Below are 17,957 nucleotides of genomic sequence, written 5' to 3' on the forward strand. Positions count from 1 at the left end.
CCGACGACCGAATTGTTAGCGGCGCAGCGGGGCAGGGTTTTTTTTTTTTTTTTGGTTGATTTGCTTTCAATTAGCGGCTGATTGATCTTTTCGGAGCGGGTCAGCTGTGAAACGGGAATTGTGCGCGCGCCCGCGGGGTGACGTCTCCGTGATTTTACGCAGCGCCGTCCCGTTACCTGCTACACATCAACTCCACAGCCGCTACTTAAAAAATGGACATTCTTTAGGGTCGCTGTCTTTCAGCACCACACAACACACCCGCAGCTCCTGACTGCCAGCAGACGGCGGCAACACTCCTCTTTTAATTCACCCCCCACCACCCATTTATTTATTTATTTATTTATTTATTTATTTATCTACCACCACAAATGCTCATCCAAATACACACATTTCAGCCGCCTGGGGCGAATCAGGTCGTGTCACTTTTTATTTGGGTCGTGAACTCTCGGGTGGCTGTGGAACAGGAGAGAGGAGTGGCTTTTGGCATTCTTTTTTTATTTCACATGATAATAGAATTTTCCCGTGGCGGAAACAGCGACTGAGTCTAATACTTTTTATAATTTGAGCTTTTTGTTATCATGTTACTTGCACGTTCCCTGACTGATTTGGTTTGGAACGAAAACGCGTAAAGGCGCGTTATAAAATAGCAATATCGGGTTGCCAGCTAACAAAGTGTTTGGAAACAAGTTTAAAAACAAAGCAATGTTACAAGTAATTCTGACATAATAAAGTGTCAGAAAAACATATTGCTCGTCATCTAAAGTCCTTTAAAAAAGTAAAAAACCGCGACAGGTCACCTGAAAGCGAATCTTTGGGGGAAATAAAACAAAAAGCTTATAAAAAGCGGACGTGGCAACACCAAGCTGCACCATTTACTTTCGGGGCGGGAGGGGCGGGGCTGACCCCCGTCGCACCCCGCCTACTCGTTCTTTCCACGTTGCGCGCGTCATGTGACCCAGCCCCATGCAAATCGCTCCGGTTCGGGAGCGCCCATTGGTCGCGCGCTCGTTTTAACCGCGCGTCGCCGCGCGTCGTATGGCCGCCGCCGCTTTAACCAACTTCCCAACCGGAGCGCAGAAAGTAGCTCTGAGGCGCGCGCGGTCCGCTGGCTCGGAGGCGAAACGAGACCGAATCCAGGCGGACGAAAAGACCCCGAGAGAGAGAAAACAGATCAAACGCCAAGAGTGGATTATTTCACGCGTGACGTTGCTTCGTGTTTTTTCCCCGCTGAGCCCGGAGCGGCCGCCCGCTGAATGTGTTTTCCTCCGCGTGCGCTGAGAAGTTCGTAAACCGGGTGAATGTATAGCATGATGATGGAAACGGACCTGCACTCCCCGGGACCCCAAACGAACGCGGGCTCGGGGCCGGCGGGGCCGAACGGCGCGGCCAAAGCGAACCAGGACCGGGTGAAGCGGCCGATGAACGCGTTCATGGTGTGGTCGCGCGGCCAGCGGCGGAAGATGGCCCAGGAGAACCCCAAGATGCACAACTCCGAGATCAGCAAGCGCCTGGGCGCCGAGTGGAAGATGATGTCCGAGGCGGAGAAGCGGCCCTTCATCGACGAGGCGAAGCGGCTGCGCGCCATGCACATGAAGGAGCACCCGGATTACAAGTACCGGCCCAGGAGGAAGACCAAGGCGCTGCTGAAGAAGGACAAGTACTCCCTGGCCGGGGGTCTGCTCGGCGGGGCCGGCGGCGTCGGGATGAGTCCCGCGGGGGTCGCGCAGCGGCTGGAGAGCCCGGGGGTCCACGGCGCCGGCGCCGGGACGGGCTACGCGCACGTCAACGGCTGGGCGAACGGCGCGTACTCGGGACAGGTGGCGGCGGCGGCGGCGGCCGCGGCGATGATGCAGGAGGCGCAGCTCGCCTACAGCCAGCACCCGAGCGGCGGAGCCCACCACCACCACCACGCCCACCACCACCACCACCCGCACAACCCGCAGCCCATGCACCGCTACGACATGACGACGCTGCAGTACAGCCCCATCTCCAACTCCCAGGGCTACATGGGCGCGTCGCCGTCGGGCTACGGCGGCATCCCGTACGCGCAGCACCAGAACTCGGGCGTCGCCTCGCCGCTGGGCTCGCTGGTGAAGTCCGAGCCGAACGCGAGCCCCCCCGTGGGCGCGCACTCCCGGGGGCCGTGCCCGGGGGACCTGAGGGAGATGATTAGCATGTATTTACCCACCGGGGAGTCCGGGGACCCCGCGGTCCAGAGCAGACTGCACGCGCTGCCGCAGCACTACCAGAGCGCGGCGGCGGCGGGGGTGAACGGAACCGTCCCGCTGACGCACATCTAGAAGCGCACCAAACTGCATAAGAAACGAGTAACCAAATATTTACCTCTTTTTTTAGGGTGCTCATCGACGCCCCCCCCCCCCCATCCCGCTTTTGTACAGAATGTTGATCATGATGTTGCTGTAAATTGAAGGTAGCCTCGTTATCTTAAAAATTGATCGGATGTTCGGATTGACTTGGAAGACGACAAAGAAGAAAAAAAGAAGCATATGAATTATGTTTTTTTTTCCCCTTTAGTGAATTATTGTTTGAAGTATTCCGTTCATGAGAGAGAGAGAGAGAGAGACGCGGAATCCATGTTCAACTTCAGTGTTAATTTTTATTATTTTTTTATTGGCGAGAGGGGAGAAAAAAAAAAGTTCATCTTCAGCAGAAATAAAAAAATATTAATAATAGTAATAGCGTAGGCCATTCATCATGAATAACAATGAAAAGTGTCTTTTAAAAGTTTATATAAAAATACTGCTTATTTACCAAAACGTTTGTAAACGTGAATTAATGTATTTTGAGTTGATTCCCTCTATGCTGTAAAATTTCTTGTAAATTGTGAATAACTTTTAATATTTTAAAAGACTGGCACACAGCTACCGTTGTACATAATTTATGAAATGCAATTTTTTCCCCCAGTTCATTGCGTTGGATCATGGTTTAAATAAAAATGAATAGACATGTTGAAACTGGTAATATTTTTTTTTCGTTTGTTAATTTGCACTGATAAAAAAAGTAAAAGGTTCGAACGGACGCCGTGGGTTAAATGAGGCGAGGCGCTCCGTGACCCACTGCAGGTCGTTTACAAAACTGCGCGTTTGTTTAAATACGCGGCCTTATTAATTAGTCATGTCCCGACTAACTACTTGCTTGGCACCTTTAATCTGCTTCGGCAAAGCGGGGTCCCGAAAACCAATAATCACACGCGACGAGGACAAATCCGTTCATGAATAATACATGTTTTATTTTCCAAATTAGAATTAGGGGGGGGGGGGGGTGACACCCCCCCAACACACTAATTCCTTTACATTTTTTAAAATGAACATTTTACTTTACAGTTGAATTAATTTTTTAAGAATGCAATTTTTGTGAAACAACTATGAAATTGTAAATGACGCTTGATATGTTTGAGATGGAGAATTAATTATGAATAGCCTCTGTACCTGTAATAAATATTGGTTTAAAAGTGCAGAAGTAAGAGTAGCCCTCCTACTCGGCGTGTGCTCGTCGTGGCGGGGGTGGCGGCGGCTGCCATTGGGGACGTCGCGCCGCTTTTCTCACGATTATTACCGTGGCGCGCGCAGCGGCGCGGGGGCTCCTGGGGGATTAGTGTGTTTGGTGGGGTGGGGGAGCAGCAGCCCTGACCCCGGGTCAGCGGGGGTCGAGGTCTCTTACAAATCGCCCCGCCGCTGGGGGCGTGACGTCACAGGCCGAGCAACAAGTGTCGACGTCACACGCGGTCCGTTTCAATCATATTTTTCCCTGTTATACACTCTTCATATTTTACATATTATCATAACTGTTTTATTCGAGGAAAGGAGAAGCTGCGAGCCGGTGGATCCCGGGTTAAAGAGTAAATTCTGGTAAATTTCCCCCAAAAAAGGCCTTTCCTGCTTCGGTAGGGTCGGATCGTTTTTTTTTTTGTTTTTTTTTGGGGGGGCCCGACCAATAAATCGCCTCGTTGCGCGATGCCCTTATCTTGTTGCCGCCGGTCTATTCCTTCACTGTGGGAAGACCCCCCCCCATCCCACCCCACCCGATCTCGCGCGCTCGCTGTCCTAAATGGGGGATAATTAGCACCCGGTTTATCACGCCTCTGCATATTTTCCTCTCCCCCCCTCCCCAAAAAGGAGAGAAAAAAATCCCGCTCGCTGCCGCTGGTCTGTCGCGGGAGATTACGGAGACAGATTGCACGGAACGAATGTGCTGAACGAGATTAGGGCGGAATAGGAATCGCAGCCGGGCCAATAAATTCCTCGCGAGGGCCTTATCGTGCAATTACACGTTGACGTGTTGAACAATCTCGCAGCCTCTTAATCCCGCGCCCTTCCAAGGGCTGAGATGCTGCGCCGCGGAAAAAAAAGGAGAAAAGAAACTAAACTTTACTTCAACTCCGAGAGTTAATCACTGACAGGAAGTAAAAACCGGCGAAAATCCCGGCATGCATTGGGCGCCGCTGTTTTCCTGATGGTGATGTAAAATGGCCAGCTTCATGGGTTACGGGCCTGGTCTAGAGTTTATTTTTAAATAATAATAAGATTTCCTCCTCTCTAATAAGGACAATAAACGTCTTTTGTGAGGTTTGTTGTTTTGTGTGTGTGTGTTTATATGAAATGTACATGAATATGTAGCAATTATTACATTATCACCTGCATTATCCCGTGATTATTCCAGAAGACCAGTCGTCCCAATCGTTTATGTTCAACAGAAATATAATATTTGTTACTTTATTTAATATGCTTTTTTTTAACCTGGTGCCAGTCGAGTGACGTATTTTCTTCCGTCTAATTAAAGATTGAGTGAAGCATCATGGGAAATGTAGTACCAACTCCGCCAAGATAGGCACGCCGATGTCTGTCCAAAGCGCTAATGGGACCAAACTCACTGACCACACCCACTCCACCCAACACTTCAACCCCACCCACCCCTGAGTGACTACATATAAGGGACACGATCGGCTGTGGCTGTGGAGACAAGTTCCAGGAGTCTCGCATACTGAAAAATAGACTAACTGAGACACCAACCGGGCATCCCTAACCAGACACCATGTTCTTGTTAAGAAAGCATGAATGCCACCAGAAATGTCAGCCTGTTGTGGTTTTTAGTTGTATGAATATGTTCCAAACCCCGATCTACCATGTACACGTGGGTTCATTCTTTATGTCGCCCTTTAATCGTCAGACAAATTTCCTGATCTCGACAGCAGATTATTAGACGCTGTACATGTCCGATTTGGGGAGTTGTGGGGTACACGGGAAATGTAAAATATATAACCCCGTCTCTACATGTTCGTGTCTGTTGGGGGGGGTGGTGGCCCATAGGATGGTTCGATACCGACCGGGGGTGTTGTAATCTGGCTACTGTTCTCTCTCTCTCTCTCTCCTGCTTTATTCCCCCCGTCTTTGCCCCCCGCACCCGTGGACTGCTGCGTGGGGGCGATTGTGCGGGACTCCGCTGGAATTTGGCAGGCCCCGGCCCTTGGAGCGCCGCCCCACGCTGATTCCCATTCAGGGTCCGGCGCGCTGTGCGGTTGGGGAAGTTTCGGCGCCACAAAGCTGATTACAAGCCTCAGCGAATTCCTGAGGTGCTGAGGGGGGGGACGAGGCGGGGACCACACCGCACCGCACCCCACGAGTGCTGCGTCCCGACTCCGCTCGCCCGTCACTGCCAGCAACACGTCCCGTTACGATTTGTTCGTTTAGTTCTCGCTTCTTTTTTTTTTGGCATGACCCCCCCTTCTCCCCACAAGCGTCAACCATTCACGGGGTTCGAAAGCGAGCCGGTGGCTAGCTGGTACAAACATGAGGGCTTCGGGAAAAGCCTGTTTAACACGAGAGACATTTTGGGGACCAGTGGGGACCTTCAAATTCAGCCAAGAATCTTGGTGGGTTTCACAGCGGATTTAAATCCAGAACCGACAGACGGCGCGATATTTAATGTTGATAATTGAGTTTAATTCGCTCAACTCAATGAGGCCCGGTGACGATGATTAGCGTTATATCCACTATGTCGACGGCGATGATTATCATTTACGAAAAAAATAGCAATTTTGTCAAGAAACATGAGAAACAAGTGCGATGCTGCTTGAGCCATTACGGCATACTTATTTTTATTTTTTTTATTTATGCTCATAAATGTATGTATGTCTCTCTGTGCACTTGTAGCATAAGCAATTTCCTTTTGGATTAATAACGTTTTCTGATTATGATATGTTGATGGAATTATAATAAATTAAGATCAAACCTCTACTTCAAATGTCTTCAAATGACTAAAGCAATTTTAATGAAGAGATAACATGTGGGTTCTTTTTAGCCTGGGATGCATGGAATTTTTTGTTTTACTTTAGAAAGGAAAACGTGAAAAATTCATTATTAGACTTCTTTATTAAAAAAAAAAGAATAATAAAATAAGCTTGTCGGGTCGATGCTCTTCTCCATCGCCGAGCCAGACAGCGGCGTTCGTTAGCGCGCGGCCTAACTATCAATTACCCCGGAAAAAGCAGCGGGTCCCCGCGGGCCGCTAATCAGGGTAATAACCGGGAGATCAACCGCTTCGCGCGGGACGGCCGGGAACTTCACTCCGACGCGGTCGTTCCCCCGTCATTACACCACGCATTGTCCCGCGCGGAAACCGGGAGAGGAGCATACAATTACAATCATTTAATCCCTCGTTTTATGATTTCGGTTTTTTTTTTTTTTGTTTTTTGTTTTTTTGTCGTGCACGGTGACAACTCGTCTTCTGAGACCTCACAGAACGTCGAATGTCGCTTATTACGGATTGATTAGTATTCACCAAAAAAGCCCCAGCGCAGAGCGACCTTTAGGACGTTATTGTATATTATAATATTTTTCTCCTTTTCTCTCCTGGCGTGACTGGGGAACAAAAGCGGCGCCGCGGACCTATGCGCGGACGAGGAGGTGACGCGCGGCCATCCCCACGGTCCTCCCCGGCGGCGTGGGTAGAAACGGGCCTCGTTTCCTCGGGACTTGATCGTTTTACACCCCCTCTCAGAAGGAAGAAGCCGCAGATGATATCTGAGGTGACCTGTGAAGAGGGTTTCACGCTCCGGAGCTGTCCGAGTCCTGAAACGATCTCTGCTTAAACTTTGGCGAAGGGGGCAGGAGTGTGTCGTCCCCTTCCAAGCCTGTTCCTTCGATAGCTCAGCTGGTAGAGCGGAGGACTGTAGTTGTACTGCCTGTAATCCTTAGGTCGCTGGTTCAATTCCGGCTCGAAGGACTTATTTTAGGGATTTTAGTAGCCTAGTGGGTAAGACACTCGCCTATGAACCAGAAGACCCAGGTTCAAATCCCACTTACTACCATTGTGTCCCTGAGCAAGACACTTAACCCTTAGTTGCTCCAGGGGGGGACTGTCCCTGTAACTACTGATTGTAAGACGCTCTGGATAAGAGCGTCTGATAAATGCTGTAAATGAAAAAGTCACACGGCGACTAGCAACAGCATCTAAAGTTGTAACCTTGTCACATTTCCCGGCCATCACCCCGCCATCAGTGCCTTCAACGCCCATGGACGCGTATTCCTGACTGACACGTGAATCGTTTTGGCCTCCTGGGAAGATGCACCTTCGGGATGTAGCTGGCAGGCGTCACAACTCGGACGGAGCGGGACGGAGCGGCCGTCCACGGACGTCGGGTGTTTAGGGGCGGGGCCACGTGGCGTCTCCGGAAAAATCCACAGTCAACTCGCACATTCCCAGCCAGCGTTTCCTAATATGAATAAGGGGTTTAGACGGTCTTTAATCTACCAGAGAGAGAGTGAGGACGAGAGAGGGGGGGGGGGGTATTTCATCTGCTGCGTGCATAAAAACCTAAATCTGAAAATGAATGAAATTTGAGAGAACGTGATGTCTTGTAACACTCGCAGGTACCAGTTTTGATCTGTTTATTAAAAGAGAGAGAGAGAGAGAGAGAGAGAAAGAGAAAGAGAGAAAAGGCAGAGAGTTGTTAGCCTACCCCTCATCTTGTCTGACCCATGCTTCTCAGCGGGGTTCGGAACGTAAACAGAGGCATTATTTGTGATTTTGCTCCCGTCGCGTCTAAGCGCTTCGCGCAAAGAGGCCAAACTTTGCGCCTGATTGTGCGCGCGCAGGAGGGACGACAATGGACGGACTTGATGTTCATGGATCGGCCATCGATTTTGCCTGTTGTTGTGTTTGTTGTTGTTTTTTTTGTTTTTTTTTTTTTGGGGGGGGGGGGGGGGGTGATAGAAAGCGCGGTGAGGAAGAGGGGGGGGGGGGGGGGACGGTCGATGACAGCGCGCGCACCTGCCCCGGGGCCCGGCGGGGCGGGGCGGGGGCCGATAATGACACACCCTGCAGAGCGTTATTACTTAAAGACCGCAGAGTGCAGAAATGACATTCTAATGGGAGGGTACTTTTCGCCCCTGCCACTGGTTACTCTATCACTTAACTGTTCAACTCTCCAGCTGACACACACACACACACACACTAATCCTTATACTTCATTTGTTTTTCTGTTGCTCTATTGTGTTAATATATGTATATATATACGTCTTCGTCGGTTCATGGCATCTTGTTGTGTGCTAGTTTGTGATTGTGTTCTGTGCACCCCCCCCCCTTGTTTGTTATAGTCATGCGAATGCATCCATTTTCCACCACGTCCTCGTGACAGTTTCTTGTAGTCTGATGGTCACCTCAACACATTGACACCAACATATGTACCGAAGTGTGTGGATGCTCCAGTTCAAAAGAGACACAACAAGAGCACAATAAGAATCTAAATGTGTTTTAAACGGTTCTTTATGGTGATAATATGACATATATGTGTCGTACTTACACCTGGCCCTAGCTCATTATTGATAAATACATCAATAATGAAATATTAAGATCTGTTGAATTATCATTAAGTAATTCAATGTGACATCAATTATAAAAATTGGAAATGAAAACATTACAACCATCAACCTTTCCGATTACGGGTCCGCGTCCTTACCTGCTAGGCCACCACGGCCCCTCAATTTGGAGTCACACTCAAAATTAAAGTGAAAAAAAAAAAAAAAAAACACTACAGGCTGGTCCAACTTGGATGTAATGTCTTAAAACAAATGACCTTCTCCCACCTCCTACCTGGACTAAAGCATCCGCCAACTCCTGGACAGTCTACTGGATGTCCCAGATGTGCTCAATTGGATTCAGGTCTGGGGAACAGGCGGGCCAGTCCATAGCTTCGTCTTGCAGGAACTGTTGACACACTCCAGCCACATGAGGTTTAGCATTGTCTTGCATTAGGAGGAACCCTGGGCCAACTGCACTAGCATATGGTCTCACAAGGGCTCTGAGGATCTCATCTTGGTACCTAATGGCAGTCAGGCTACCTCTGGCGAGCCCATGGAGGGCTGTGCGGTCCTCCCCCCCAAAAGAAACGCCACCCCACACCATTTCTGACCCATTGCCAAACCGGTGCTTAGTGTGAACCTGCTTTCTTCTGTAAAGAGCACAGGGCGACAGTGGCGAAGTTGCCAATCTTGGTGTTCACTGGCAAATGCCAAGCATGCTGCACAATGTCCGGCTCTCATGCCACCCACATGGAGTTCATTTCTGACCGTTTGAGCAGACAAATGCACATTTGTGGCCTGCTGAAGGTACTTTGAAGGGCTGTGGCAGTGGCTCCTCCTGTTCCTCCTTGTACAAAGTCAGACCTAGCGGTCCTGCTGCTTGGATGTTGTCCTCCTACGGCCTCCTACTGCTTCACAATCTGGTCTCTCTGTGTACTTGTATATGGCGAGATGAGGATAAAGTTGACCTTGACTTTCCTCAAGCTCCTCGGGAACTAAAGAAGCTGGTGGGCTTTCTTGGCTGTTGAGCTGATGTTGGGAGCCCAGGAGAGGTTCTCCTCTAGATAAACGCTGAGGAACTTTGTGTTCTTGATAATCTCCACACAAGATCCATTGATGTTCAGTGAAGAGTGGTCCCGCCGTTCTCTTCTGAAGTGAACAATCATCTCTTTAATTTTGTCCATGTAATGCCATGTTGGAAGGACACGGGCTAGATCAACATCCTGCCCATGTTAAGGCTCAGATTTTTTTATGACGTTTTGTGGACATACAGTTTACTGTCACAATGACGCTGCCGTTGAAACAGCCATTATATGAGTAAATTTAGTACATTTTACTGAACCTTAAATTGTATATCTGATGCAATCTGCGCAAAATACACCTACGTACTTGTGCCTCGAGAGTGTGTATTTTCCACGAGACCAGGCTGGGCTGCCCTTTTACTGGTCTCAGCATAGCCAGGAATCTGAAAATGCTCCCAACACCCCTAAACGTACTTCAGCATGAAACCAACGTCTCCTGTGTCCTGAAGTGCACTCTGGAAAAATGACCTTTTTTTGACCTCTATTCCTCTTCTTACAAAAGAAGAGTGAATGAGGCAGTAACCTTAGTCAATTTTTCAGAAAATGAACGAAACACTCTTTACATTTACAGCATTTGGCAGACTCCCATGTCCAGTAGTTATGTGCTTTCAGGTTATCATCAGTAGAACCAACAGTAGAAGGACCATCAGTAGTCTTCATCAGTTCTTCTGACCTGTGGCCCTGGGTGAATCCCATACCTGTGCCCAGTGTCACGGGATGCACCTGATGACCCTGAATAGAACCAAGCGGCTGTGGAAAGTGAGTGAGTGAGCAGTTCTTTTGACCCCACTCTCACCTCTGTGGGAGGGAGTGTGACGCCTGAGGGTCTGCAGTGTGACATTGTGCTTGTGTAATTGTGCATTTTTACCTTAATGTACTATACCAATAAAATGGTATAATACCAATAGTTTTTTCCCCTAAAAGATGACGTAGTTACACATTCATAAGAAGTAAGTAACATTGGGGTCAATCAGATTGTCAACACAGTATAAGTTTGTGTTTGGATACCAGTCTGGTCTGCATGTCAGTGTGGAGACTCTGACTCACAGCCTCTCCTAAGGCGCTGTAGGTGAGTCACACTCTTCACCAACCTTGCCGGCTCACCACATTCACCGAAAAAGGGCCATTCTGCCTCCCTCCATTACAACCATTATCCCACCATCCATACACAAGTCTCCATAATGGGCGGCTTCTCGTGAGTCAGCCCTGCTGTACTGACCCCGGACTGAGCACACAAGCCAGCGAATGTGTGTGTCCAGCGGCATGACCTCGGGTAAGCGCAGAGATGACCCTGATAAGGGTAATGAGGGCCAGTGTCCTTGTGTTTTAACTTCACCCCCTTGTGTTCCTCCTAATGGAGCTGCGCTTGTACAGAAACGCAGAGCCCTCAATGCTGCCGGAATTTAGCTATTACAAAAGGCACGACATCTTCCATGTGTGTATGCACACGCATACACATACAACTACAGGCCATGTAATAGACACACCGGTGCAACCGTAACCTCATCATCCTCAAACATACACCTGAAATGAAATCGTTTTGCAGTTTATGGGGTTCAGCTAAACATCTCCACCTTTACAAAGTAATAAGTAAAAAGAAAACACACGCCCACACACACACACCTCTGACACGTGATATTGTTAAGAGGGGGGAGATTATGTTAATAAAGGGTCAATAGGTGACAGCAAGATGCTGCCTTTTCCTCTGGATGTCACAGATAGCCCTCACGTCTATTGACCTTTGACCTCCTCTGCAGCCACAGATCAAGAAACAAGGTGATTAAGGCGGGCCAGATTACAGCACAAAGGTGTACCGTGTCTTCTTATAGTGAAGCAGTCAAATGAAGGAAACATACCCATTCATAATTATAAATATGGGAATTAGTCATATAAACCCAAATTGTGGTTTGTGACCTTGGATTAGATTACTGATTCTGTATTTTTGCCCCCTTCACATCTATGAATGTATTTAAATGTCATGAGTTAAAAAGTGACCAGGAAAGGACGAGGAGCACCGGCCGAGGTGCTGGGGAGGGAGGGAGTTTGGTGAGAGACCCTCTCTGCTCCTCAGTCTCGGTGAAGGCTCCATATCTCACGATTTGCATGACAGCGATAAATGCGGCTTTGATTTCAGTGATATGTGGTGACCTTTAGCGCTCTCCCTCTCTCCTCTTTTCTCTTCTCCCTCTGTTTTGATCTCCAGTATGATCATCTCGATCGCCGCCATGGGGGAGACCAGTGACTGACAGGCTTTTTTTTTTTGCACAAGACCGGTCCTTCACTTTGGTTACCTGTAGCAGAGCAAGGCCGTCGCCCGAGGCATTTTGTGGAAAAGGTCATGCTCACACAAACCCATCCACTCTCATCGCACAGTTTCAGCAGAGTGCCTTGCAGAATGCAGAAACCTGTGGAAATATTTGCAGGCCAGCCCAACGTGAAGAATATTATTCTGTCAACAGGGACGTACTCTAAAGATGAGCACTATTTTGTGTGGACCTAACCCAAACTGGACTTACAAGCTCTTTTGATTTACTGTGTGGCATGATAAACCTTCGTTCTGAACCTTTCCGCTGTTTTAATATTGCACTGTAAAGCTTTAATGACCATTAATTCTCTGACCATTCATTTTCTTTTACAAAGCATTGTATCTGAAAGAGCCTTTACTAATATTGGAAATTCTTGTACTGTTTTACTGTCCTTTTATTGTTTGTTCTGTTTTTAGTTTTCCCCAGTTAGGGTTCAATGGACTTTCTTTGTCTCAGTATACAATTAGTAGAAACCATCTGTGTCCTCTGATTCTGTTTATTACACAGTCATTTTGGTATTTGTATTGTTTTTATGAGATTGTCTTGGATTAAATGTTGGTTGTTGTGCCTTTTTTTTGCGGCTTCCTCACGCCCAGTTGCCTGGTCCTGGTTCCCAGGTGCTACATTACGGTGTCGTCTCCAATCGTTCCCCAGGGAGGCTCCGGGCAGGAAGAACCTGATGTAGAGAAGGGTGGAGACACCCATCCTTTGTTAGGAAGTTACCCGAGCGCACAGGTGTCTGCAGTCACGTTCTGCCCTCATTGAGCCGGACGTGCCAAGGTGCCCAACCCACAGGCAGTTCAACAAAGGGTGTTTACTGTGCTCCAAACACGGTCTCACACACACAAACACACTCAACATATATGTACACACACACATACACATAAACAGAAACAAAGAAAAGTGAATTGTCTGCAGCATGCATGGTGAGATGCTGCTTCTATCAGAGGCAGGATAATCCCAGGTGAAAAAGAGAAAAAAATGAACGTGATTACAGGGATGCTGCTGCACACTTTCCCCCACTCGCTCCAGAGGTGTGCAGAATTATCACACAACCACAGATTGCTGTGAACTACTACGAAAAAAAATCTGTGAAGATGTGGCCACCCCTGCCAACATGAGCTCGTGTTAAGTACATGGTTATTCCTGCTGGTTTTATTTAGCATTTGCAGAATTCCCAGTGTAGTTGAGGTGCTTTGGAAGCGGATTAACTGTTTCTGGCACCGGCGGGCAAGCCTCGGATTTCCCGCGAGCGAGAAGAGACAAAGAAGTCGTGCAAGAAGAGAATTACCAATAAGACAAAAAAACAGAAATGACAATATGACCTTAGGTACGCAAACAACCATTACACCGGAAGGTAGAGGCTTCATTATCGAGCCTATAGAGGGGTGGAGGCCCGACTTCACCATTCTCTCTCATGTTCAGTGTTCCCTCTGTTTGACTATAATTTCCTCTAATCGCTGGAAAATCACCATCACCATCTTTATTTTTCACTCTGTCTCTCTCACATACACACACACACACACACACACTCAGTGCTCAGTGGCAGTGTCCCTGAGAAGGTTTTTATGGACATTGTGACCAGTGGACATACCAGTGCTCCCATGGCACTGTGGGGCGCTCGACTCCCCCACCGGTGTCCTTGGTGGTGCGCCGTGACAATCGCGTCGCCGTCGTGCCCTGTTTTTTTTAATTATAGAGCCGCGACACGCAGGACCTCGCCAGCCAATTATTGATTCATTTCACCAAGCTGTGGGGATGCCCTTTGATACTTCCATTTTCGCGTGGAATATTCCTGAATAAAAACCAATTACACCTGAGTGACTTGTAAGAATGCAAACGATCTTGATTTTAATAACATGAGTGTCTGTGAAAGTGCGACTCAAAAGGCGTAACCCAAGCGGCCGCTAATCATTTCTCTCCTGTGGCCTTTCGCATCACAGCACCACCTCCCGCAACTTTTTTCCCCACTTTTTCACCACTTGTCCGTCAGTTTAGTGCAGAAAATACAGGCAATACGCCTGCATTTCCCCCTGTCTCCTGTAATCTCATTACCATCTAGTTCAAGGAAAGGTAATGTGGGCCCAACGCTCTTTATCGGAAGAGAAAAGCTTCGTGTACTTTTAATGGTTCTGTGGCGAGCCTCTGCATCAAAAACATCTTGTCCACAAAGAGAAATGCACCGAAGTGCTGAATGGAAACAGGGAGGGAAACATCTTGAAGTTTTGACTAGTTCGTTTGTATGTGACAGACGAACAGTGACCTCATAATATATGGGGGATTTTCGCTGCATTGGTCAGTCCCCTTGCCTGCTTACAGTAGCATGGATGAACGTTTTTTTTTCTTACGTTCAATACAGAAAGGTAATTTAGTAAACTTTTGTTACCCCTCCTCTGATTAATAACTGGTTAGAATAATATAGAAGAACAGTTGAGACCTCCACAGTGTGGCCTGAGCTCACCAGGGGTACAGTAGAGGAATGGAGACAGTAGACAGAATAAGACACTCAAGGAGAGCACAGAAGCGGTTCATGGCGCCCAACATCTTAGTGACACACTTTCGTTTTTTTTTTTTTTTACTGCTTTTACTACTGTATTTCCTCACCATGTTTAGCTGGAACCCCAAATGAATGCTCCAGTAGGAACACGCTGAGGAACAAACACGGTACTACATGCTCTTCTGTCTTCTATGTTTATGGTAAAAGACATTTAAATCACAAAAAATTCTTAACCTCATACTTAATCTTTAGGTCTTTTTCTTTTGATACGGCATGAAATGATGAACATTTGGCTTAACCAGATACCCGGTGACGGGCTTTATTTATCAGTGTTACCGTGTTTACCTCATGGCGGTTCTTGGCAGGTTGTAAGCAGCGCTGGTTTTGGCCCCTGCGTGGGTGCCCTGTTTCAGCCGAGGGGTAACTGGACCCGGCCCGTTCACAGAACTCCATACAAAGGCACTTGACAGACGGCCAGATTTCTTCCCGCGACCCATCTCAGGTTTCCACGCTCTCATCAGGCGGCCTGTGGACATGGCAGGTAAGGCAATCTCAGGTGCGCCCGGGGGCGTGGCACCTCCTTTTCTTCCTCGTCGCCTTGATCCCCTGAAGCGCTGCGGCATTGGCGACTCCGTTTCAGCCGCTTACCCCTCCCCTCAGATAATCATTTGATCAGCCAGCCCAGCCCCCACTTTCCCACCCTTACAGCGCCCTCGGACCACAGTCGCGAGGGTCACTCCGCTTTCTACTGGAGGTGAAAGGTTAAATTAACTCGTATCCCTTCTTGGACGTTGCCTGCATGTGTGTTTGAGGGTGGTCTCTGCACATCATGACCACCCCGGAGGAGCAGGGAAATGTGTGCTAATGGAGTCAGGACCTCTCGGCTCCTCGGCTCCCTTGTGCACCTGTAACACCACTCTTCCAAATCACATCCCCCCGTCGCACGCTCGCTTATTCCGTCTCGTTTTTATTCCCCAGTGCAGTCGTGCGTTAATTTTCAGGTGAGGGGTGAAATGTGCGGTAAAAAACACAAAATGGCACCAAACAAACTGTAACACATCTGAATGTCATTTGTACAATTATACATGAAAGGTTTTTTTATAAAGAAAGTGAGAGAGGGGGGAAAAAAACAGCAGAACTGGGCGATCGGTAGTGGTATATATATGATAGCACCCTCCTGGGAGTGCTCTATTTTCGAGAGCCCATTTAGTCAGGCACCCTGCCCTCCTGGCAGCTGATGGAAAAGGCAAGGGAACAATGGGCCCCCACCGCGCCTCTCCGCCTGCCCCAAGCCGCCGGAGGAAGAGGAAGCAGCAGCAGCCGCGCGACACATTATTCTGTCCCCCCCAGAACCCACCGCCGGGCCAACCCCCCTACGCAGCCCTCGCCCTCTAAGTGCAGAGCCAGGGACCGTGTGACATTTTCCAAAGTCCTGACCTTTGTTTTTTCCATTGACCGAGGAGCCGTTTGAAGAAGAGGTGCACACTGGCACACACTTGGATGCAAACACACACACACACACAAACTCTTACACACACAGGATGGAGTGCCACACTAAACACAGGCAAATAATGGACAGGGAAAAGGAGGTGGCGTTGTCACATGTTGGTTTGTTGGTGTAAGTATCATTTTGTCACGTTGTGTGTTGAACAGCGAAGTGCAAGCGTCTGGAACTTCTCTGTTACTAAAGCGGCCGTCCGGAGGACTTACAGGATTTGAGCCACCAGCCAGTCAGACCCTCTGCAATTCCAACCATTCAATAGTAAAAAAAAAAAAAAAAAAAAAAGTGTGCCAACTTCCGCACTTTATAGCAATTTTCTGTTGTACCACCCCACAGTGGAGTTTTTTTTTTTTTTTAGTTTGAGAAAATTAAAAGTAAAAAGAAAAATCATGTGGCGTTGAAAACGGGAGAAAATGGTCACTGTGATGAGCGGTTGTGCTCGGCTCGGCTCTCAGTGGCCGGCTTCACTCCCTGTGTGTGGCCACGGTCCGTCGTCTCGGTAATGACACGCTGACGACCCCACGCTTTGAGCTCCTGCCCCGAGGCTTGTGACATCACATGGCGCCGGCCGTGCTCAGACTGACGCTAATCGGCCGGCTTAATTGAGTACGGTGCTGAGATGCCCATTTCCCTCTGCAATCAAGGCTCATTTAAGGTCGCACCATGCCTGCTGAAGTCTCGATGGGATGTTGGTTACGTTTCCTTTTGTTTTCAGCGTTTTCAATGTGTTTTTTTTTTTATTGGCACCCACTCACATGCTCAGTCTAATTCCGTGCTTTTTGCTCATTGTTCTTGCTTCTCATTCAGCCCCACTAAATTGAATGTGCTCAGACTTACAATTCCTGTGGACTTGCAGACCAGCTCCCCTAATTTCATTTCATGACCTTTCATATGCATATATGTGGGTATATTTATGCCCTGGTACATGTACAGCTAGAGACCATGGGCATTCTAGGCCTTATTCTCCCATCACTATACAAGACCTTGTGTTTGGGGAGTGTTCCAGTGGGTAAAATCGTTTTAAACTCTTGCTGGTACAAGAACAGACTTCTCTCACACTGTAAAAAAGATTTCTGAGGAAGTGCATGCTTCAAAGCAAGGTTTGATGTTTCCTTCTGCCACAACCTGCATATTGTTTGATGTGTTTTGTATAATCATCATTTAGATTTTTTAAACTTTGGCCTTTCAATGTTACAATATTTTAACATGCATATGGAGTACAGGTTACTAACAGTTACTAAAATGTTACTAATTACATTTAATTACTTTTTGAACTAATTAAACGGATCAAAATGTGTTAAACCTGCACTTTACAGCAGTACAAAACGTGGGCTACTGTCTTTTTTCAATATATGAAAAAAAAAATGTAAATTGTACAGATTAATAAAGACAATATAACAAAAGGCATTACATGGTCAGACTTCAAGCCTCATTGTAATGACATACACATATAAATTCATAACTTTGAATATTTGCAATATTTGACAAATCAAGCATTTTAAATGCATTTCTAAAATTCTGAGATTATCTGTTTTTGATTAATTAAAGCAATTAAAAATAATAGTATTAAACATTTGCTTACCGTAGCTGTAATTTAATATTGTGACTATCATCTTACAGTTACACTTATTTCACAACAACAAAACGTTGTGGGTATTTATCCCCGATTCTAAGCAGTAACGATCAGTAACGAAATGCATCTCTCCAGCACCGATGGATCTGGGGACATAACGTGTGTTTTCTTGCTGGAAG

At 47.6% G+C, this 17,957-nt stretch overlaps 1 protein-coding gene and 1 non-coding gene across 2 annotated transcripts; both read left to right on the top strand.

Annotated features, from left to right (window-relative positions):
* The first annotated feature begins 443 nt into the window (after positions 1-443).
* Positions 444-2,931, top strand: sox1a (SRY-box transcription factor 1a). The gene has a single exon (XM_028991221.1). The coding sequence runs from the start codon at positions 1,299-1,301 to the stop codon at positions 2,298-2,300; it is 1,002 nt and encodes a 333-aa protein (XP_028847054.1). The 5' UTR covers positions 444-1,298; the 3' UTR covers positions 2,301-2,931.
* Positions 2,932-7,155: 4,224 nt separating this feature from the next.
* Positions 7,156-7,242, top strand: trnay-gua (transfer RNA tyrosine (anticodon GUA)). Its single transcript is given in 2 exon segments — positions 7,156-7,192; positions 7,207-7,242. It is a non-coding gene; the product is annotated as a tRNA-Tyr (tRNA).
* The last annotated feature ends 10,715 nt before the right edge of the window (positions 7,243-17,957 follow it).

Source organism: Denticeps clupeoides, chromosome 9, assembly GCF_900700375.1.
Source record: "Denticeps clupeoides chromosome 9, fDenClu1.1, whole genome shotgun sequence".
Lineage (NCBI taxonomy): Eukaryota > Metazoa > Chordata > Actinopteri > Clupeiformes > Denticipitidae > Denticeps > Denticeps clupeoides.

What these genes read in the sequence shown, in the direction of transcription:
- sox1a (XM_028991221.1), top strand. Translation starts at nt 1,299, where the DNA reads ATGTATAGCATGATGATGGAAACGGACCTGCACTCCCCGGGACCCCAA.